We start from the raw sequence: 22,626 nt of genomic DNA, 5'->3' as shown, positions 1-22,626 counted from the left end.
GGTTGAACCAAACCTTTTTCATGTAAGATAAATACAGTGATTCTCAAGAAATAATGTCACATGCATGCAGAGAATAACACATACACACACACACCTGGCATGTGAAACAACATCCTATTCTTAATTGTTGTGGAACAGTTTAGTACGAATGGAGAGTAACAAAGGCATACCTGTTCTCTGCTGGCTTCTTCACACTCATGTAAGTGCAGAGCCTTGTGTGTGTGTGTCTGTGCTATAGTCTGCTATATGCAAATTCTCCATTGCTTGAGCTGCAGCCAATCAGAGCCAAGAATGTAGTGTGTGTGCTGCTCAGCCAGACCAGCTGTGAAAGTTGAGCCCATGCTCAGACTGTGGGAGCTATGAGTAAGGTGGAAATATTCTCCTCAGCAAAAGGAAACAGATTAGGAGGAAATTAAAATGTGAAAAAGAGGTTAAATGTGTTTTGAGCAACAGTATCTTCTCATGCTTCTCAGGCCACAAAGAAACACACTTGTCTCCTAAACATGCCAGATTATTTTCATCAGGATCCATGAACTATTAATGACGTAAGAAAGTCGCCTCCCCCTGATGCATATCAAACTGTTTTAAGTTCCTTCTTGAGTCATGCCCCCCTCCACCCCCTTCACAAAAGGGCCTGTAAAACAGTTTAATGGTTATGCGTAACTCATGATCAAAACCTACCTTGCTGAGGTAATTAAACAAGCACTAAATCATTCTATGTGCTGCAGATGGCTGTTGGGCACTTACAGAGTGATTTGCATACACGGTGAGTTCAGTCACGTTATCTGTGTGTCAAGTCCAGACTGAAGGAAAAACCAGAAAAACTCAAATCGCTCTCCCGGACACCGCAGTCACTTGAGCTGCGTGTATTCACACAGAGCTGGTGGAGGAAGTCACTGACAAGTGTTTATTGTTTCCAAGTCACAGGCTGATGATGGCAAGATTGTTTATTTCAAAACCAGCTGTGTACAAGTAACAGACAGAGACAATAAATAATGCAGAGAGAACAAACAAAAAAAACAGTTGGTGTTCTACTGAATTGGGGTTAATATGTCGTACAAAATCTAGTTTTTTTGCTCATGGAAGAAAATCAACATGAATACACACAGACGAGGTGTCTTGTCCTGGGATACTGCTTCTCAGGCGAGGGGGGGGGGGTTGGATACTTGAGGATGATAAAACCGTCGTCCGGAGCTGAACGTTTCACACAACTGTGTTGCTTTGAGGACACATAGAACTGGCCGTGATGCTCAGCAAAATAACACAAAGAAAGACACACACGTTTGGTCTTGTAAACAACATGTTATTTCCAGGAACACATTATGGAGGTACGAACACAAGAAACACATCCTTCATTCCCGTCTTGTGAAGTCGAGTTCTTACACAGCCTGCGGCCATTCGCTAATGAAACATACATTTTTAAAACATTGTCAGTATAATAAGCAGTCAGCCGAAAACAATGGTTGCAATAGAGAAAGGACATAAGCACACCCCCTCCCCGTGGATTAAGCTAAACTAAAATTTACTTTAAGCCGATTCTTAAAAATCATTTGGCCGAAGCTGAAATGCAATGAAATCACTGGATATCAGTGCAAGATGCCGCACAGAGTTTGGGTGGAAGAGTCCATGACGCACTACGTTAGTGTGTAGAAAGCATGAAGGCATTCCCTTACATTAGAAGAGATATTACTAAACATGAAAAGGCAAGAACGGGTGTTATAAGTACATCTAAGTTCCTTGAGAAGAGGAGAGAGGAGTATTGTCAGGATTAACCTCGTAAAAAAGGTCAGTGGTCTCCCAGAAAAACCTCTGAGAGATCTCGGTCCATGATGACTAACTATTAGCATTCCTACAATTATCATGTGCCACCATTTTGTTACACCAACTGTGAGCCTCACCCAATTTCTCTACGAACCGTAAATCTGAAATAACTTTTAACCTTGGATTAAAAAAAAGGAAAAACCCACTTATTTTCCAAAATATCAAAAGTAATATAAAAGGAAACAAACAACCAAAAAAAAAGAGATAAGTAAACAAGCATTTTGTATTTACACTACATACAAGTTACACAACTTATCTGGTTCATCCATGGCAAGTCATTTCATCTCAAACGCCCCTCCCACCTCACAAACATCCACTGAAGTGATGGTCATTTTGCTGACAGCAGTCCGTACGTCCCTGTGTGTGCATGTGTGTGTATGTCTGTGTGTGTGTATGTGTGTGCATGTGTCTCTGCATGTGTGTGTGTGTGCATGTGTCAAGCTTGGAAGTCAGAAGTCAGTCGATGAGCCTTTGAGATGGTTAGAGCCACAGGATGAGAGAGAGAGAGATAGAATAACGTGGAGTCTGGCTCTCTCTAGTGGAGAGCCGGTGAAATGACATGGGTTGAGGCCGGCGGTGCTCAGAGATTATCCCCTGGCTGGTACTGGGGCTCAGTGGCAGTGAAGTAGTCCTCCAAAAACGCCTGCAGGTACTCAAAGGTCGGCCTCTCCTCCGGGTCCTTCTTCCAGCACTGCACCATCAGCTCGTGCAGCGACACGGGGCAGTCCTGCGGGCATGGCATCCGGTAGCCTCGCTCCACCTGCTCCAGCACCTCGCGGTTGTTCATGCCTGGAGGGAGGAACAGGGAGAAATGGAGATAACCATCACGGATAACGCAGCCTTCCAACAACTACCTCCCCCTGATGTAACTGCCTTGTATTTCTGGATATTTCACATGAACCTTGTTCAGATATTTTGTATTTTATACAACTCCACCAAACAACCTGAGCTAAAGTGTATGATCGGATTGACTGAAAGTTTTACAGCTTTAATTTACTTCACATTGTGCACCAATAAATATTTAAGTTAAAAAAATAAACTGATAACAATATATATCAGCTAAATACTCACAGACTAGAACTACGGGCCTGCTGTTATATGTCTCTGCAAACCATGGCAGTTTCAATCTATATATTTATATATGGGAAACGTACAATGTGTTACTCTGGCCGCTAGGGGCATCTTAATCAAAACAATAACAAAACTCCTAGTTTTGTAATAATTCTTTAATTTAAAACAATGTAGCTCTTCCTCCTCTTCTGTTATTCTGCTCCTCATGCAGGAGACTTCAGATTAGCGCGTATGGGAGCAGATGAACACGGACTCATTTCACATGTTGTCAGAGGCAGCTGGAACCATTCTCTGGATTATGCACAACGTAATGTGAATTATGCAACGTGCTGTTTTTTTTTTAGCATACAGAACCATGGCTGTTGTCTCAGAAGACTCACACGCATGCTGCATTAATCAAACATGATTAGAATTGAGATGCGATTACATAATCCACTGGGCTGGACGCACTCACCTGGATAGGGAACTCTGCCCTTTGTCACCAGCTCCGTCAGCAGGATGCCGAACGACCACACGTCGGACTTGATGGTGAATTTCCCGTAGAGAGCGGCCTCAGGAGCCGTCCACTTGATGGGAAACTTGGCCCCTGAAAGAAATTCCGAAAAGATGCTTGAGATTTCTGCTAAGCAAACATTGTGATTTCAGCAGAAAGAGAGAGACTTGGAATGGGTTGAGGTCATACCTCCACAAAAGCCCATAAGTCCCCTTAAATCTTTATCAAGCTGCACCTTACTACACACAAACATAGAAATCGGTTCCCTAAATATGCCAAATTTCTTTCATGAAGATCCATGCAGGGCGGCGTGGTGGTGCAGCAGTTTGCACATTTGTCTCTTGGTTTGAAAACCTGGTTCAGCTGTGGTCTTTCTGTGTTTCTTTGTGGGATTTCTCCAGGTTCTCCGGCCTTCGCCCACAGACCATAGCCATGCAGATTTGAGTTGGGTTAACTGAGGACCCCCCCCCAAAAGGATGTACAGAAAGAAAACCACAGATAAAACTCCAAGAATGATACTTTGCAAAAATTGTATATTACAATTTGGTCACTTTCTGTTTTCACCTTGTTTATTCTAGATTAAGTTTTTATGCTTATTTCTATTTCTTACTACATTTTCCACTTGTGTTGCAACTCTTTTTTGTTGATTTGTCAAATTAGAATCTCCTTTAATGCAAGTTTCATAAAGGTTCATCTTATCGGATGGAGGACGGGAAGATCCATGAATTATTTTCTGAGAAATTGGTAAGAATGTAACACAAGGGTAAGAGAAGATGTTAAAGAAATTTCCCAAAAAATATCTGGATGGCCCTTTTGCCTCGATCCACCACAAATTTTACTGAATTTTTTCAACCCGTTTTGGGGGGAATTTCGATTACGCACTTTCTGCATAAAAGAACAAACAAACAAACGGCAACAGACAGGGGTGAAAACATAACCTCCGTGTCAGAGATAACTAAAGCAACATCCTGAGGAGGAAGTAGGTCAGCCCGTCTGTAAGGATATATTCCTTCATCTGATATTTCATTAGTGCAGAGACATGAGAACATGGCAACATGTCAGCAGGGATAAAAAAGGAGCGATTCCATTATCTCTCCTCGTCTTCGTTTGCAGTCGGCACAGAACGAAGAAAACATTTAAAACGCTAACCAACGAGCGAGCGTGTTGACAGAGTGACGATCGGAGAGTGGAAGTCCCCCTCATCTGTGTGGCTCTTTCCAACAAGATACACAGTAACAGATTGATTTGTGTATTTAACATGGGCTCTGTCTCAGGTCTGCACTGTGCCCTATGTGAATGTGATATTCTGTTGTCTCTGTGCCACAGTGTAACCACACATACTGCTGTTTTCCACTGGTGTCACCGGGACATATTCCCGCCCATTTACTGTAATTATTCTGAACATTAGCATGTGTTATTATGAGTGTGTGTGTGTGTGTGTGTGTGTTTGTGTGTGTAACATGTGTTTTGGAATTGACTGCATGGAATAAGTCATCTGCCAGCCCGCTGACTTTTTCCTCTGACGAAGAGGTTTTTTGAAGATGCTGTGGTGAGAGACGAAGAGGCGACTGCAGAAAGGTTAAAGTCAGACAACGGATAAAGCAAATGAACGGGTCACGAGTTAATCTCTATTCCATCACAAGATATAAAAAAAAGAAAAACATTTCCAGAGTGGGATCAATAAATTCAAAGTCTTTCTTATTAAACTGTGGTCGCTGGTTGCAGCTTTATTGTAATTCCCAAGTTATAATAAGTGTTTAATAATTGTTGTTTAAGTGTTTTGCTGAGTTATAATTAAAACACTGAAGGATTTGGAGGATTATGATTTTAACTTAAATTTTACCAATCTAGTGACTTTTATTGTTGTAATCTGTATCACAGCTTGTGATGCTACAGTGACTTCCTGTTTAAATAGTTGAATTAGTAAATGAATCTATTTTATGATGGATTTTGAAGTTGGTGTGACCCAGTGGCACCAGTCTACCTTGTCTGGCTGTGTATTCATTGTCCTCGATGAGTCGGGCCAATCCGAAGTCAGCGATCTTGCACACCAGACTTTCTCCGACTAGGATGTTGGCGGAGCGCAGGTCTCGATGGATGTAGTTCATCCTCTCAATATACGCCATGCCTGCTGCCACCTGGGAAACCAGATTTAAGTAAACGTGAATATCAACAAAGACTTTCAAGGTGATCAGATCTGTGCCCACAGATTTACAACAAAATAAAAATTCAAGTGAGAGGTACAATTTCCTAAACACCAACAGGAAGTGATGAGTTAAGGCTTCAGAATAAAATACAAACTGCGCTAATGTTGTCCATGTGGTCTCGGTATAAAGTGAACACAGCGCGACCAACCTTTGTTCTGCTAATGTGAGCAGTGCCCTAATGAAACCCACTGCTAACAGCTGGATGTGTTTAAAGTGGATAACGCTCTTAAAAGATGTCAGATCATATTCGGCGTTGTACCTGAGCGGCCATGTCCACTAGGTTTGGCAGCTTCAGAACTCGTCCATCTCCGTCTTTCAGGAATTCCAGCAAACTCCCTGAAAAAAGGAAAAAAATAGTGAAAACAGATGAAACGAATGGATCGTGCTGTTTCAGCTGCTCGAAGTCAACTCGGGTTTGGATCAAAACTGAAACAACATGTTGTCGTTAGCGTGACATCAATTCTGGGATTCCTGCCACGCGTTACACTCGGTGCAGATATTTATTTGTTAGTTATTACTGTGGTAACCGAGGATCTCAGTGTTTCAGAGCTAAATCTCTCCAGCTAAAACCACACCTGTGTTTGTATGGCTGCATTGAAATTGTGTTTTCTACAGTGTACATGGGAATGAGCAGCATGCTAGGAAGAAGAACCCATACTGCACTCTCCGTGCAGATGTGTAAATTATGCACACAATGTGTAGGTGTGTGCACATATGGATATGCAATATTCATAGCGTGTCTTTAAACTCAGCTTCTACCTTTGCACATGTACTCGGTGACGATGTAGATGGGCTCTTCAGACACCACGGCGTACAGCTGCACCAGTTTGTCGTGTCGGAGCTTCTTCATGATCTGAGCCTCCTCCAGGAAGGACTCGGGCGACATGGTGCCGGGCTTCAGGGTCTTCACTGCCACTTTGGTGGTGCCGTTCCACGTGCCTGACGAGAAAGGAAATTTATGAGGTTGTTAAAGTTTAATTCAACGAAGATTAATGATTGGAAATAAAACCCTGCAGAAATGCCAAAGTGAGATTTTCGGCCAATTAAAAAATTATGATATAGAGTCTGACAAAATAAAATATCAGAGGTATGTGCTGTTGAAATCTACTGAAGTTTTCAGTTACCTTGAGATTGTAATATCTGTGTAACTTAATACGAAGGGTAATCTCTATAAATAGATTCTGCATGAGGATATTCCGAAGCTGTAGGTGAAGGACAAGATTTTTTGGTGAGACGCCTTCTTGTTTCTGTTTCTAGTTTGACCAATCACGTTTGAGCAGGCAGACAGTCTTTGTAGAGAACAAAAGAGGCGGGGCGGCTTTTTAATTGATCGCTGTTAATAGAGATAAGCCAAAATGTCATCTGGAGCTAAAACACCTAAAAAGTATTGCGCTTTGTGTTTTTGGTGAAGAAACACTCGACTTATGTGAACAGAGACACTACAGTTGGACTGTGAACAGTGTATGGAAGATGAGGTATATGCCTAGAAACCCACTGTCTCCACCGAAGGCCCCAAAATATTGACCCTCACAGAATCTGACACAAGACGATACTAACGAGTGGACACTGCTAAACTGGCATCTCTCTGTAAACACTGGGCTTTATATGTTGATATACTAATGTTAAAGTTTCAGGACTTCAACTTCAAGCTACAAGAGAACCATTTGGATACTCCTGGATTCGGATAACTCCATGTTTTTGGAAGCAAATCAGAAAATCCGACACGCATGGAGCCTGTTACTGCCCAATGTGGGACATATTAAGTTTTACTGAACTCAAATGGAGTAAAAGAACATGTCAGAGGCACAAGAGTTGACATATACCAAGTTTTAACTGGTCTAAAAGGCCCGGTTCAGATCCTGAGTCCAATCAGAAACCATGGAACAATCTTGATCCAGTTAATATGGACTGAGATCATGCAGAGCAAACACCCCTCCCCGCGGGTAACATTAGCTGGGTGTTCGTTTTTGAATGATCCAACACACACAGAATGTTTTGCAACATTGCTCACAGCTGTACAATTCTTTTCCATTTCTTTCCAAAAAGAGCTCGACAATAAAACGGTACACACCCATCCAGACCTCTCCGAACTGGCCATTTCCAAGACGCTTGATGAGCTGCAGAGACTCTCGCGGGATCTCCCACACGTCTTTGGTTTTGACGGACAGGTCGGTGAGACGGGGCATGCCTTTGTGGCACGGCACAATCAGGCGGCAGCACAGTCCGGCAGCCCTGGCTAGATCGAGAACGCAGTTGGAATTTATACGTATGTTAAAGAAGAATTAAACCATATGACATTGGAATTTATACGAGAGAGAAAGCAGACATGAAGTAGATCTGTCAGGTCAAGAAGTTCCTGTACACCTCCCCCCCCCCCCCCCCCCCCATAACTCTCACCAGAGTAGTGCTGTACGAGCTGCTGCAGCGTCTCGAACTGGGCCCTGGTGGTGATGTAGTAGCCTCCACTGTCCAGCTTTCGAATCTTGTAGTGTTTGACATGATCTCCCTTGATGTCGTCCCAGTCCTGGATGGAGAGCGAGTAGGCCCCTGGCACAGACACAAGGATAAAGGAGGATCAGCGACCCAGTGCCGTTCCATATGAGGTCACCGTGACCTTTAACCTTTCACCACTGAAATCCACTCATTTGTTCATCTTTGCGTCCAAGTGAAAAATTGTCAAATATTGAAGAAAATCTCTAAAAGGCAAACATGAGATATAAATGTTCAAGATTCCAAAAACCTGTTTTGTGAGGCCGCTGTGACTTTGACCACCAAATTCTAATCAGTTCATCTTTGAGTCCAAGTCATCATTTATGTGTTGTTTAGAAATCTTGTTAACAAGGACGGGAAGGACAGATAGTTAATATCTGATAACACTAAACCATGCTGGTTTTCATAAGGGATCACAGAACATGTGATATGTGTCAGTGTATATTTAGCAAAATGTGCAAACGATTTAGGACAATGAATGTGGAGCAACTGACAAACTAATGACATGAGAAAATAAATTGAATTTTTTAGTTGCGATGTGGGATGATTTCATCGCAAGCTGCTCTATAAATAAGCAGCTTCTAATTTGCACTTTGATAAAATCTTTATTTATTCACACGTGGGCCTGTTGCCTGAAGTTTAAAAGCGTGCAGCATGTCGGCGTGCTGGAAGCAGCAAAGTCAGAAAGTACCTTTAGTTGTTTCACTCTCACGGATGAGGAAAGTGCCTCTGGCGTTGCCATTGGAGAGAAGCTGCCTCTCTGCATCCTTCCGACCTAATTTGCCAAAATACCAGCTGCAGGGGGAAAATCATGGGATCAAACTACGAGGAGAAACATTTGGTCTGAACATGGTTTACTTTTTTTCCCAATATTGTAAACTCTTTCTTTCCGTTCGTGCTGCGACGCCACATTTAACAAACAGGCCGCAAGATGAGCTCTGAAATATTTATGATGTGATCTCTGCTGCTGAAGCTGAGACTTTGCGAGAGAGCGTTTGCTTATGTAAAAAAAGATCTACTCACTCCTCAGCTTGGATGGAGTCCACTGGAGCTACGTAATTGCTGGGAATGTAACCAGTTCCACCTGTAGTGAGAGAACGAGCCTCCCACCAGTCTCCCTCACTGAGGAAGAGGAGGAGGAGGAGGAGGAGGAGGAGGAGGAGGAGGAGGAGGAGGAGGAGGAGGAGGACAGAAAGTGATGGGGGAAGAAACAGAGACAGATTAAGATGAACACTTCATCAGCTTTTGAACCTTGTGCATCATAGTTTGAGGTATTTATTTGAGGCTTAAATTTCGGATGATTACATTTCCGACATTTTTAGATTTTATAAGACCCAGCAGAAACCCTGTTCAAGCACGGATAACCAGTTTAATCAAGTGGATGCATATTTATTGGCTTGTCTGACACCTCATTAGAAATCAAATAAAAACAGAATACCAAAACAACCTTTCATTGTATAAAAGCAGACGCAGCCCGTCTCTGTTTCTTACTCTTACAAATCTAACGAGATGTTTTTTTATTCCTCTTACGCAAATAGAGTAGACAACCATCATTACAATGTGAGAAATCTGCCAGATCTTAATTGTAACAACCTGCATAAACCAGGTCAAGTCTTCCACAGATTACATGTTTCCTCCATCTGTGTCGATGGAAACAACATTTCCTTTCGAAGCGCAGGAATCAGACCTTTCGCCACAGAGGAGGAAAACACGACCGCCACCCTGTCGAATGGTGTCACGCAGATATTTTCACACTTACGTGCTGTTGAGGATCTGGAACCTCTCCCCCTTTCTAAAGCTGAGGTCATCCTCGGTCCTGGCTTCATAGTCGTACAGAGCCACAAACAGAGTCACCCCTGCAGGGAGGCAAAGCGTTAAGCGTTGTGGTGACAGCAGGTCACGGAATGAATTGAAAGGATAGGATTTTCATTGTGGTTTGTTAATGTGATCAACACATGGGTTGCTGGTCATATAACACAAATAACAATCACTGTATTTACTCTTTACATCACATCTGCTGATTTATTTGAGTCAAGTACAAGTCTCACAGTTTAAAGTATTAATGTTTTCCATTTAAGTGCTTTCATATACGACAGACGTGGACACGATGTTAAGATAGACGACACAAGAGCTCCCCGAAAAGTGAAGCAAAAGCATCTTGATCACCCCCTAGTGGCTGGCTGAAGTAAAGGTAGTAAAACCTGACTCCTCCATGTTAGTAGATGAGACAGGGACCAAACTAAAAGGTTAAAATACACGTCAAATACATTTTAAGTCCTCTAAATTTGATAATGTACAGTGTCGATTGCCACTTTTAAAGTCCTTTAGTCTGTTTTTATAAATTGTGATAATATATAATTCATAACTTATGTTTGTTTGTTGAGAGAATGAATCATTGATTTACTTTATGACATTTTTGGGCCTTTTGAAGCTACATTAATCAATACTTCATTAACATATAAGCTTATTTTTTAGTTTTATGTCCTGAAAACTCTGGTATTTTAGTTTTTGCAGATGTTTTAGTAAAATAGACGGACCGTGCACTACCCGAGCATCACCACATGATGAGCAGTCACAGCTAGCGAGAAGCGATGAGCTTTAAGATGATGGAAAACCGCCGCTCAAAATATACAAATAGCATTTTCTTCAGGAGTGAGTGGAGACCAAAGCAGAGCTAAATGAGGAATAAAGATTCAAACTCCAAATAAAATGCTAACATTGCTCGGTGCTGAATGTGTCAATATGTCTCTTTGTTAACTCGATTGCTATAACAATCAATTTGGAAGAAGTTACCCCCAAGTGGCTAAAAAAATAATGATCGCATGTTTAACATACAAGAAAATAATTGTCCCTGTTTTGTTAACAACCCCACAAAACCTGACTCCTCTTTATCAGATGAAGCATCATCTGTGACCGAGTGAACAGTGAACGCTGCTGGTCCACATTAGGGGGCAATCAAATTTATCTGATGTGATCTGGAACAGCCCTGGAGCCCCGTATCTCTTAATAGGCCTGAAACTGTGAAATGATTTAATTTTCTGATGTGATCTGAATCCTCCCTGGACGACTGCTGCAAGGAGGCCCAGCACATTTCCCCCATTAACGCAACGCCGACTGCAAACATGCTTCAAAATGAGCAAAAGGCCGACATGCTACAGTCTGCAGAGGTCAGACGAGGCCTCTGCTCAACTTCTGTCCCACTTTACTTTTATTTGAGAGGCTTTCTAAATTTAACTCCTCCATGTTTTCCTGTGCTGCCCTCCTGGAGTAATCTCTTATTCATACACACACTAACTCTGCTGACTCTGCAGTTGCCGAGTGTTTATCTGAGCTGGGATCAACCTTCAGAAGAAGGAAAAAAAACAGGCTCAAAGTAGCTGAGATGCTGTTAATTTACACATCTGACATCGAGTGCATCTTTAAAATCTTAAGTAAGAGACTGTGATGCACGTTGCTCAGGCCCACAAGCTCTTTTTTACTATTCAGCACAATGTCTGACTTCTCTGGTCGTCAGATGTGCCTCACAGAACACTGGTGATAATTTAGGTCACTCTGTTTTCCATTAACTTGTAGCCAGTGGACATTCATCTTGAGCAGAGAGATGACTTTATGGCAGTGCCACACTATCAGCACACACAACGGAGAAAAGCCAGCGAGCCAGTGAATGGTAATCAGACACAATTTGCAACTTAGACGTTTTATTTCTCCGTTCCAATTGCTCCATTTGTAATTCAATCCCCGGTTTGATGCCAGCGACATATCTCACAGTCAGTGTCACCTTGTCTTAAAAGCCCAGATGAAAAAAGAAGATATAATCCTCACCTGTTCCTCCCCGAGACCGCAGCGTCCCAGACTGCGAGGACGTGTGGACCCCTCCGAACACGGTCACCCCCTGCGGGGCGGCAGTGTGGAAGTTGTTGTAGTTGGGGATGGTGGAGAAGCTGGGGTAGTGCTGCGGCGTGGGGTCGGACCCATAGCGGTACCCCGAGTTGTGCGAGACGCTGGTCTCCCGGTCATCGGTGAGTTTCGCTGCTTCTTTATCCTTACATTGGACGCAGCCCATCCTCTACGCTCTGCGGGCGAACAGAGAAAGAGGAGACGGAATTAGCACGGAGGTAAAGTTATAGCTCCAAATACCATCTCCGTTGGGAAAAATCATGATTCAATACTCCATTATTTCAAAGCTTCCTCAGAGAGCGACAGAGCCTTCATGAAGACTCCTTCAATTAGGCTGAAATTAAACACGATACTTTAATGTCCATCACTAATTAAACGGAGGAGCATAAAGTGACAAGAGCTGCAGTGTAGGGATAATGTGTGCCTTTGTGTACAAACTGATGTTGATGTGAGACACTTTGTGCTGAGAATATCCAGGTTAAGTTACCATAAAAGAACTTAACTGCACCAATTATCATAGTTGACTTTTCCCTCGAACTGCACGACCACACTTTACACCCGGCCATTGCATTTACAAGTTGGCATGCGTGTTATTTTTGTTTGTTTTACGAGGAACCGCACACGCCCATGTATGGATTCACAGCACAGAGTTTAAATGCACAGAAATAAAACGCACGGAGTCTCATGAGGGAGACCGAAGCAGAGCTAAAAGTGTTTCTGTCACAAGTCTGTCGCAGTCTGCTTTTCCAATTAAAAAGAGCCTGACTCTCTCTATAGACCCAGTTATGCACACCCCCCCCCATTTAAACCTACAATAGAACTGCTCTCAAACCAAAATGAAGCTTCTAACACACGACGGACGGCAAAAACAAAAGAAAAAACAAGAAGACAAATATCTCAGGATGAGAGAAAGGTATGTTCACACATGTAAAAGATGCTGACGAAGATATCAACTTGCAAAGACAACAACATATGTGAGCCTGGTGAGGAGGGCAGACGTCTGGCTCCTGTTGTTTGGAAAGAATCTGACCCCAGACCATCTCCAGCTGTGTTCTTCATATGTGAAAAGCAAATGTCTTCAGGGGTCTCTACATCCAAAGCAATAACAAAATAACTAGTTTGATGTTGTTGTGAAGCAGCAGAGGATCATGGGACTTCAACCCCATTACCATTTACTCTTTAATGGGGGGGGGTTTCAACGACAGAACCCAAAGAAAATGGCTATGAATAATCCATTACATGTGACCAATTGAGTCAGTGGAAGGAAAGAACAGTTGACTGGGTAACTGGCTCGAAGTGTGTTTTTCATTTGTCACGTCCCCAGACGTTGGAGCAGAGATGGATCAAACCACGGGTAAAAAGGAAAAGACACAATTAGGAGGCGACCTGAATGAAACGTCTAGTTACCCTGAATAAAATCTGGGATTTCTATGGGTTTAAACATTGTTGGAAACATTTTGGATAACGATAGTACACAAGTCAACAGAATACACACAACTAGAACACAGATCTAGTTGTTTTCATCGATTTGATGAAGAACTGTTAAATATTATATATCACAGCTCTTGAAGCTGGTTGGAACATGGCTGCGGAGGAGGATGAGGAGGCCGCCCGACATCAAACATTAGCGGCCAGCTGACGTCGGAAACGGCTAATTGGAAACACACTTGTTTACAGAAGTGGCGCTCGGGGCAAACGCCAGCGCTGCAGCAGATGGAGGAAGAGAGGGAGAAACTCTTGACCCAGCTAAAGACTCACTTACACCCACGAGAACAGCGCACTCACAGGTGGTGCCTCTTTTAATGTGGCGGGTAAATAATGGAACAAGGGGAGCGTGAAATGTGCTTCACGGTGAGATAGACGGAAACATTAGGAATAATAAACATATATAAACGATTAAAATAACCAGCAACGTTGCACATCTGAAGATGATTTAAAGGGAACAGTTTGAGCCGGAGGATATTTTGAGTTTCTTTTGATCTGGAGGTCACACAGTTAGTCAGTTCATGAATTAGTTTATAGAATACAGATACAAAATATTTTGATCATTATCAAATGTTTAAGAATTAAAGCAGAAATTGCCAAAATTTACAGATTCCAGCCTCTCAAATGTGAATCATTCTTTTAAAAGTGGTTTTATTAATATTATTCAAAATTATGGACCTAATTATCAATGAGCAAAGTAATGAATCAAATGGAAATACAAATTGAACCCCTTGAAATTACATATTTAAATTTTTTCAGAAACGATCATGTCAGTTTTTTTAAGTCTTTTCTCTTGGAGGCAGAGACATGTCATGTAGGACGTGTCTCCAAGAGTTTAATTGGTAACAAGGAAAGCTACACACAGTAAGTGACTGAATTCCTTGAGGCCTGTTTTTACATTTACAAGCCAGAAAAGGCTGAAGCATCAGGAACACATGTGTAACTTGTTGCATACTGCAACAGGGTACAGACAAGTCAAGTACAGCTTCCAGATTATACTATGGCTTTAAACAAGTTCTGCTTCATGTTGTCATCATTACCTCGGCCAGAAGGTTGTTATCGCCCCTGTTCATTTGTTGGTTTTATCTCGGCAGGATTACACAAAAACATCCTGAACTTGTTGGAAGGACATGAACCAAGAAACAGGCCATTACATTTTGGTGCAGATCCGATCAAATGGGGGAGTTCCCTTTCTCTAGCATTGCAAGTGTGAAGAATGATTTTATGGATCTTGATGAAATACATATACAAATCTATGAGTGTGTGTAATTTGGTGCAACGTAATTGCATTTAAGGGAACTCTCCATGATCCAACATGCTTTTTCCAGCATAGTAAACATCATTAATGTGTTAAAGAGGTCTAATGAAATCTAAAAGATGAAATACATGCCCGGCAAATACAGAATTCACCTCCTGTGCACATTTCCAGTCCTCTACAGTATTTACTCTGCACCTAACTAACTCAAAGATAGGAGCCACTGCAGAGAGAGGGAGGACACTGTAATTCATTACTGCCAATAAAACCCCATAAAGTACCCAGAAGTAGAGACGAGCCCGGCGGTAGCTTCGCGGTATGAGCTCCAAGCAGAGCTGAGCCCACAGACTGAAACACAAGACGGAGGAGGAGGACGATGAAAGCGTCTCTAAAATACATCTTTGACTTTAACACCACCTCACATCGTACAGCACCTTTTTTATTGAAGCACAAATGCACTTGAAAAAACACAGTTATGCCTCTAATGTCATTTTCAGGTGGAAAAGCCCATGCCTCTCCAAACCTGATGAATTGACAGTTATACTTTCAACATGACAACGTAACAGTTGGACAATTGATTGAATAGACATGAAAAATGTCCACACAATTTTGATAAATTGCTGTTTTTTCTCTGTTGGTTGGACATTTTGGTTGGATCTGCCACATCATACCACCAGGTTTCGTGGCGATCAGTCCAGTAGCTTTTGTGCGATGCTGCAAACTAACAGACACACAAACAAACGCAGATGCAACAAAAACCTCTTAAGCGGAGGCAATAATCTTTAGGATACACAGCGACTTTCCGGAACGCTGGAAACAGGGGAGCGTGAGTCTGAAACCAAAACATACGCACATACATACAAACACGAACTGGGGCACTCTGACGGCAGGGATTGAAATAGCACTGGCTCCGCTCCTGGAGGGAGCCGAGTAAATGAGGGGAGATCTCATGTCGTCGTGCTGCCTGTGGGGATTATAAAAATCTTCCTGCTCTTCAAGTCAGAAGGCCTGAGACGAGCCTCGCTTTTAATACACCCGCATGGAACGAGTCTGCTGCAGGGAAGTAGGCCATCTTTTATTGTTTATATACACACAGTCCCTTCACGTGTTGCTTTTACTGGACAGTGCTCGCTCGTTTAATGTTTGCATATGAATCACATCGGTGTTGCTGCATAGGTGCAATAAAATCCGACATCTTTGGAGATCAGACACATGAAGTGAGCTCAACAGCCACAGGAAGCTTTGCCACATTTTTCATAGAATAAGAGCATCGGAGCCGTTCATCAGTGGCTCTCAGATCTCTGTGATCCAATGTGTCAAAACAAGGCCCTTTCATCTGCTTTTCAACATCTCGGACACACAGAGACGTGCTCGTCTTGCTCGACAGCTCCCAACCTGTGGCACAACGATTCTCTCCTCGCAAAACAAATGAGCACATGGAGGCATCACAACCACGGGGCTCGTTCCCTTCCCGTGGCAAAGCCCGCGTATCACATGACCCCGCTCATCACGCTATTCTCAGGCCCAGGTGAACAGCCTGCCTCCGAGAGGACAGCACTGGCGTGATGAGCGCGGTCCGACGGGGATCGGAGACACGTAATGTCTTGTAACACTAGGTGGAGATTAGAGGGGGGAGTGAGGGTGGGCTTGACTTGACACACACACACACACACACACACCCGGGCAGAGATATCACACTGAAACTCTTCGTCTTGATTGGCTCAAGATGCAGTCTGAAAGGATGTCAGGCCAAATCTGTTAGATATGATTTATCAACGCAGTAGAAGGATTCGTTCACATCGGGAAGTGAGGACTGGAGACTAAGAAGACGAAGAAGATGAAGATAAACAAGGAGAACAAGATGATGAAGAAAAAGTAGATGAAGAAGAAGACAAAGCATAGGAGGATGAAGATCAAGAGGATGAAAGTGAAGATAAAGCAGAAGATGAGGACAAAAAAAATGGCCAGGAAGATGGCGAAGAAGAAGATAAAGAAAAGGAGGAAGAAGATGATGATATTAAAAAAGCAACAGGACGAGGTTAATGTCTCCACATTAATCACAACCACTGGGCTCAACTGGAAATTAATTTATGAAATGAAGGCCTTTATATCGATAGTGTACGGGCACAAGTGTTAATCATCTACACTAACACACACACACAAACACACACACCCACACACACACAGAGCTGGAAGCCATAATGAGATCCTCGTCCATTTGTATTGAAGCTAACTAACTAAATGAAAAAGACAGACATGTCAGGGTCACACAGCAGAACTGATGGATTAAACAGGAGACGGTCAATGAGGCCTGAGAAACAGACATAGTGACGCGTGATGTTCTGTGACAGAGACTAAAAGATCTGCATGTGTGTAGAGATTACATAATCTGATTATTAATGGATTATTTCAATCAACAAATTGTTTACATTTTTCTGAAATGATTAAGCGTTTAACAGTTTATACAAGGAAGACATGAAACACAAATGTGATGATGTGCTCCTTCTCTGTGTAAATTGCAAACTCTGTTAAATAAAGATATTTGGCTTCTGTGTTATTAATTGATTATTGATTGAAAAGAAAACTGCATCTGAAGACGTCACATTGAGCTCTGGCAGATCATGATGGTATTTATCACAGATCTTTTATATTATATAGCTTAACAACTGATCAATCATTAAAACATATAAATGGCATATATATTAATGTAACTTATAAATATAGTTATAAGCTTGAGCCCTAACTCATTACCATATGTCTAATAAGGCCTGTGGAGTCAATACAAGCCGCATATGTATATTTCAACAGCTCTTTGCATTACGCACAAATCATGTATATGGCCCAAGTGTTGAAAGGCTTATAGATTTATTTTAATTATTTGTATAAAATCTCTTATTCTGATATTTTTTAATTACCTCTATAACCATTCCCTACTTCATTACACAGTTAAAGTGTTCTTATAAAGTATAGGCTGAAACTAAAATGTATTTTAAACATTGATTAATCTGTCTGGTCAACTCATTTTCTCTAATAGAGACACAGTGATAAACTGAAAACCAGCCGACCTGATATTATTTCGGTTCTTTATTCTTTATTACCTTCACCGGGGAGGTTATGTTTTCACCTCCAATCCGTTGGTTTGTTTATTTGTCAGCAGGATTACGGGAGAAAATACTGATCGGATTTCAATGAAACTTGAAATGGGTCAAAAAGGAAGTCTTTAAATTCTGGTGCGAGATAGGACCTTTTTTATTATATTTTCTCCACATTCAAAAGGACAGACATCTATGAGTGCCTGGTGCAGCTTGATTGAATCTAAAGGCACAGTTGGATCTTGGCGTATTGAATAACTCACACTAAAGTAGACAATGGCCGCACAGAGCCTTTCAAATTTGACTGACACTGTAATAATGTGCTCAGCTGATTATTACATCTCCTAACAAACGTCATTATTTAACCCCGGAGAACTTGGAGAACACAATCATTCTGCAATTGGAGACAAGACAGGCCTGTTCAGTTGGGACCGTGGGGTCCCTGGACACTCAGATCATTGACACAAGCCACAACACAAGGTCAAACCACCCACAGCCCTCCCACGTATAACGACCTCATTCAACCACAATAAAACCTGTTATACGTCACTAATGAAACGACCCAATGGGGACCATTTATCGGACGTGCTCCATTTGAAATCACGCAAACCCCGCCGCTGTGTTTACCAGACTCGAGAACAACTCTCCTCCTTATGGCTGCCATTCTCTGAATAGTTACAATATTTGCTTGTGTCGGACAACTGAGTTCCTTCAGTGTATCAACAACAAGACAATGGCCACATTTCACTGCGCCGCATGATTATCTGCACAATGAGACGCAGTGTTAAGGCTTTCAAAGCTAGTTATAAAACCCACAGCTGAGCTTCATACAGTATGTATGTGTGGGTTTAAGCCTTACTTGGCTTTTGGTGTCACAGTGTTCACAGTTGAGTCATGTTGTTAAATCACTGAGCCCATTGTAAACATCCATTCAGTCAGTCAGCGAGAGTTGTGCCTCGTACGTGGACATTTTCCGAATGGCATGAAAATCCAAATGAGAGAAATCTGAACTAATGTTTCTGTTTCTTTCTTTTTTTCCAGCAGTAGATTCTCGCTGTTTGGGGCCTGAAGGATTTTTCATCATTCTTTCCAAATCACGTGCCAGTGGAGGGCAATGGTCAGTGCACGGATCCAATGGAAATAGCCATACAGCAGCTGCATGTAGGGCTGCAGCACTTAGTTGATTAATGGATTAGTCAGTTGACAGAAAAAACATCTGACGCCTATTGGAGGAATTAAATCGTTCTAAGCAGAATGTGAGCATGTGTTGCTTTTCTCGGCTTTGTGTCGTAAATCTTTGGGTTGCACAAATCAAGACATCTGAACATGTCAACTTGCGATCTGGAAACTGGGGTGGACATTTACATTAAGTAAATAATCTGCAGATAGATCCATCCATTATCTACACCGCTTATCCTTTGAGGGTCATGGGGAGGGCCCCTCCCAGCTAACATCGGTTAAACCCTGGAGAGATCGCCGATGTGTTGCACGACCAACATACAGACATCACTCTCACAATCATTCACACTCACAGGCATTTTGAAGTCTCCATTTAACCTAACTCCAATCTGCATGGGTTTGGACTTTGGGAGATGGCTGGAGAAAACCCACAGAGATACAGAGAGACCCTGACAACTTTACCAATATGGGATTAAACCAGAACCGTCTTGCTGCGCCACCATGACACTGCCACACTGCCATCAGTAGATAGTATATTTAGGCATGTTGCAAGTAAAAACTACTAATCAATTTCCCACAAATTTGGTAGAGAGATGTATCTTGGGCAGCCTGGATTGTCTTTTCAACTTGAGTATGTTTCATGACAAATTTATAATTTAGGTTATAAGACCATGTCCTACTTTATACTATAAGAACTAGACAATCATGTGTAGGATTGTTTGGCCTTGGTGCAGGTAAGCGCTCTACTGTGGGCCATTCTACTGATTAATTGTTGCTTTAACTAAACAGAAGAAAACAGCAAAACAGGTCCATCCCTATTTCCTTACACCCTGAGGTCTCTTCACAGGTATTTTTCTGTTTGACCAACAAGCCGAAGCCAAAAGACAGTGAGGTTACAATCATGTTAAGACACAGTGAAGCAGAAAATCGTCATTTTAGGATCAAATGTTAAGCATTTTTGCCTCAGAAATGACTGGAACAATTACGGATATAAGTAGTTTCCAATGACGTGTGTGTCAATCGCCTATTCCACCAATCAGGGACTCTCAATGGCTTCTGTGTGACATTTCTTCAGAGGCACAAAAACCAAGATATCTTGTAAATAAATTGACCAACTGGCCCTTTATTGAGATCTACACCTTTATGACCACACATTTCATGAGAACCTGACATCCTGAAATCCCAGGATTCACAGCTCGCGTGTCGGCGTGTCTGCAGAGTAACGGTTGGACTGTATGGACACGGAGGGCCTGAGGGGAAATGTATATAGTCCATGAACCAAAGTGTGTGAGTCCATTCATTCAAAGGTGACACACATCACGCACAACGATTGTGTCATGGAGCAGAGACTGCATGGTGCTGCTGTTTGTAAACCAACACACAACTGCTGCTTTGAGTTACTGCACATGTACACAAACACACATAGCCTTGACTTCCTTGAAACTAAAGCATAGTTACTACTTGTCTAACCTTAACATTTATAAACCTAACATATCCTTAACCTAAAACTAACCTTAACATTAAGCTCACTATAACCTTAAATCGACGTAAACCTAACGTTAACTTCAACCCTAAACTTAAAACTAACATTCATATAAACCTGACCTTACTGTTAACCTCACCATAAGCTTACCTTGACGTAAACCTAACCTTGACGTAAACACAACCCTAACATTAATGTAAACCTAAACAACTAACCCAAACCTAACCTAAACATAAACCTAACTCAAACCTAACCTAAACATAAACCTAACTCAAACCTAACCTAAACATAAACCTAACCTTAATGTAAATCTGAACATTAACCTGAACCCAATCTTAAAACACGTTTTCTCCTCAGACTGTAAGGATCTATGTTATGGGGACTTGTTTTTTGTCCCCATAATGTTACTGTGTAAACAGATTCAGGACGTCACAACAAACACACACGCACACACCACACACAACTCTCTCTCTCACACACACACACACACATACACACACAATATATCAACCCAAGATGGATGGCTGCACCTCCAGACCCTTCATATAACTAGATTATGACACCGCTTTAATTTGATATTCAACAGCGTGGTGATGCGATTCCCTTCAACAGTCTGTGACAATTATTTAGGGGGAGATCAATAAATCGGAGGTTGTCTGCAGGCCCCCGTGTGTGTGTGTGTGTGTGTGTGTGTGTGTGTTCGTGGCCTCAGTGGTCAGCTCTGTTCTGCAGCGCGTCCATCTCTGCTGCAACACAAGAGCCTCTCCACAATCACAACAGCGCAAAAACACACACACACACACGCACACACCATCACCACTACATGTGTCTCTGGATGTGTGTGTGTGTGTGTGTGTCTCCATCACAGCTACATGTGCAGATCGTCCACAGTGAACCTACTCTGTGTTATTTATCTCCTCTCTCGTCAGGAATCCATCTGGCTGTAGAACCGGGGGGACCAGGCGTGTGCACCAATTGAAATTCAACGCAGACGGAGGAGGAGGAGGAGGTGGAGAAGAGGGGAGGGGGGGGGGGGGGCAGCAAAGAAACGCAACTTACCGCAGAAAAATCACATTAATCCATCGGAGTGTGCGGGGAGACGTTCGCGGAGGAGCCTCGCTGGCGGGTCCGCACGGTGCCTGTCAGCGTCGGGTCGGAGCCGCGGAGCAGGAGTCGTCTCTGCAGCCGAGTCCTCAGCTCCTGTCGCCGCCGTGCGCACAGAGGATGACGAGGGCGACGCGCGGCAGGATGCGCATCGCAGCACGCGCCACATCCGGGCTGTCCCCTTCACGAGAAAACTCCCATCTGTTTTTTGTAATAGAAAAATAAATGAGAATCCAAATTAGAATCAGGGTTTATTACCAAGTGGGTTTAAACACACACAGGGAATTTGCTTTGGTGTTTTTGTGCAGGTATGAATAGTATAATGTTAAAATATTAAAAACACTAGAAAATGATTGTGAGATATAGATGGATATTTACAATTAGTAGGTGACTCAAAACAGAGACAAGCAACATTTTGAAAAAACAAAATTTATTTGAATTGCCATGAAATGTACTTGTTTGAAGGTTCGGTGTGTATAACTTAGTGTCAGTTAGTGGAGAAGTGGAGAAGATTCAAGATTCAAGATTTGTATTATCAAATGCACAACAATAACATTAAGCAGTTGCTGGCAGTGGAATGCTTGGTCCACAGGCTCTCTTCTAGCAATGCTCAAGTAATTACAACCTAAAAAATAAAATAGAAATAGTATAAAATAAAATAAAATAGATAAAAAATAAAAAATAAAATAAAATAGAAGTTTCATGTTGCAGCTGAACACCCCTGACCTCACCCTCCCCTTCCAAACATGAAAGAGAACCTGTGGTGGACGTCAGTTGTGATAAAAACTCAAAAGGTTTTTAGTTTGTCCAGTTTAGGCCACTGTCAAAAACATAACGAGGACCCACTCCCGATTTAAATATGAAGTATTCAAATATAAAGGGCCCATTCTAGGGTAAAGCAAACAACAATTAGTACAATTTAGATGAAACACACTTGTGAAAATATCACTGGGATTATGTCATATTTAATTTCTGCAAATAGATCCCTTTCCCCTTAATCTTACACACTGAACCTTTAAGCTAAACTATACAAAGCCGGGCAGTTTTAT

General features: G+C 42.2%; 1 protein-coding gene across 1 annotated transcript; it reads right to left on the bottom strand.

Annotated features, from left to right (window-relative positions):
• Positions 1-893: 893 nt before the first annotated feature.
• On the bottom strand, positions 894-21,700 carry fyna (FYN proto-oncogene, Src family tyrosine kinase a). Its single transcript, XM_062397914.1, has 12 exons — positions 21,533-21,700; positions 11,905-12,155; positions 9,842-9,938; positions 9,106-9,204; positions 8,774-8,877; positions 7,990-8,139; positions 7,664-7,828; positions 6,352-6,531; positions 5,852-5,928; positions 5,370-5,523; positions 3,347-3,478; positions 894-2,610 (listed from the first exon to the last, which is right to left on the bottom strand). The coding sequence occupies exons 2-12, from the start codon at positions 12,143-12,145 to the stop codon at positions 2,402-2,404; spliced, it is 1,608 nt and encodes a 535-aa protein (XP_062253898.1). The 5' UTR covers positions 12,146-12,155; positions 21,533-21,700; the 3' UTR covers positions 894-2,401.
• Between the last annotated feature and the right edge of the window lie 926 nt (positions 21,701-22,626).

This window comes from Platichthys flesus, chromosome 10 (genome assembly GCF_949316205.1).
Source record: "Platichthys flesus chromosome 10, fPlaFle2.1, whole genome shotgun sequence".
Taxonomy (NCBI): Eukaryota; Metazoa; Chordata; class Actinopteri; order Pleuronectiformes; family Pleuronectidae; genus Platichthys; species Platichthys flesus.
The sequence above is the reverse complement of the archived record's forward strand: the minus strand, read 5'-3'. Positions and strand labels throughout refer to the sequence as shown.

Excerpts from the sequence above, each read along its gene's own strand:
- fyna (XM_062397914.1), bottom strand. The coding sequence starts at position 12,145 with ATGGGCTGCGTCCAATGTAAGGATAAAGAAGCAGCGAAACTCACCGAT. Across the intron at positions 9,205-9,841 it reads TTCCAGATCCTCAACAGCAC|TGAGGGAGACTGGTGGGAGG; the intron begins GTAAGTGTGAAA and ends CCTCTTCCTCAG. Across the intron at positions 5,929-6,351 it reads CACCGAGTACATGTGCAAAG|GGAGTTTGCTGGAATTCCTG; the intron begins GTAGAAGCTGAG and ends TCCTTTTTTCAG.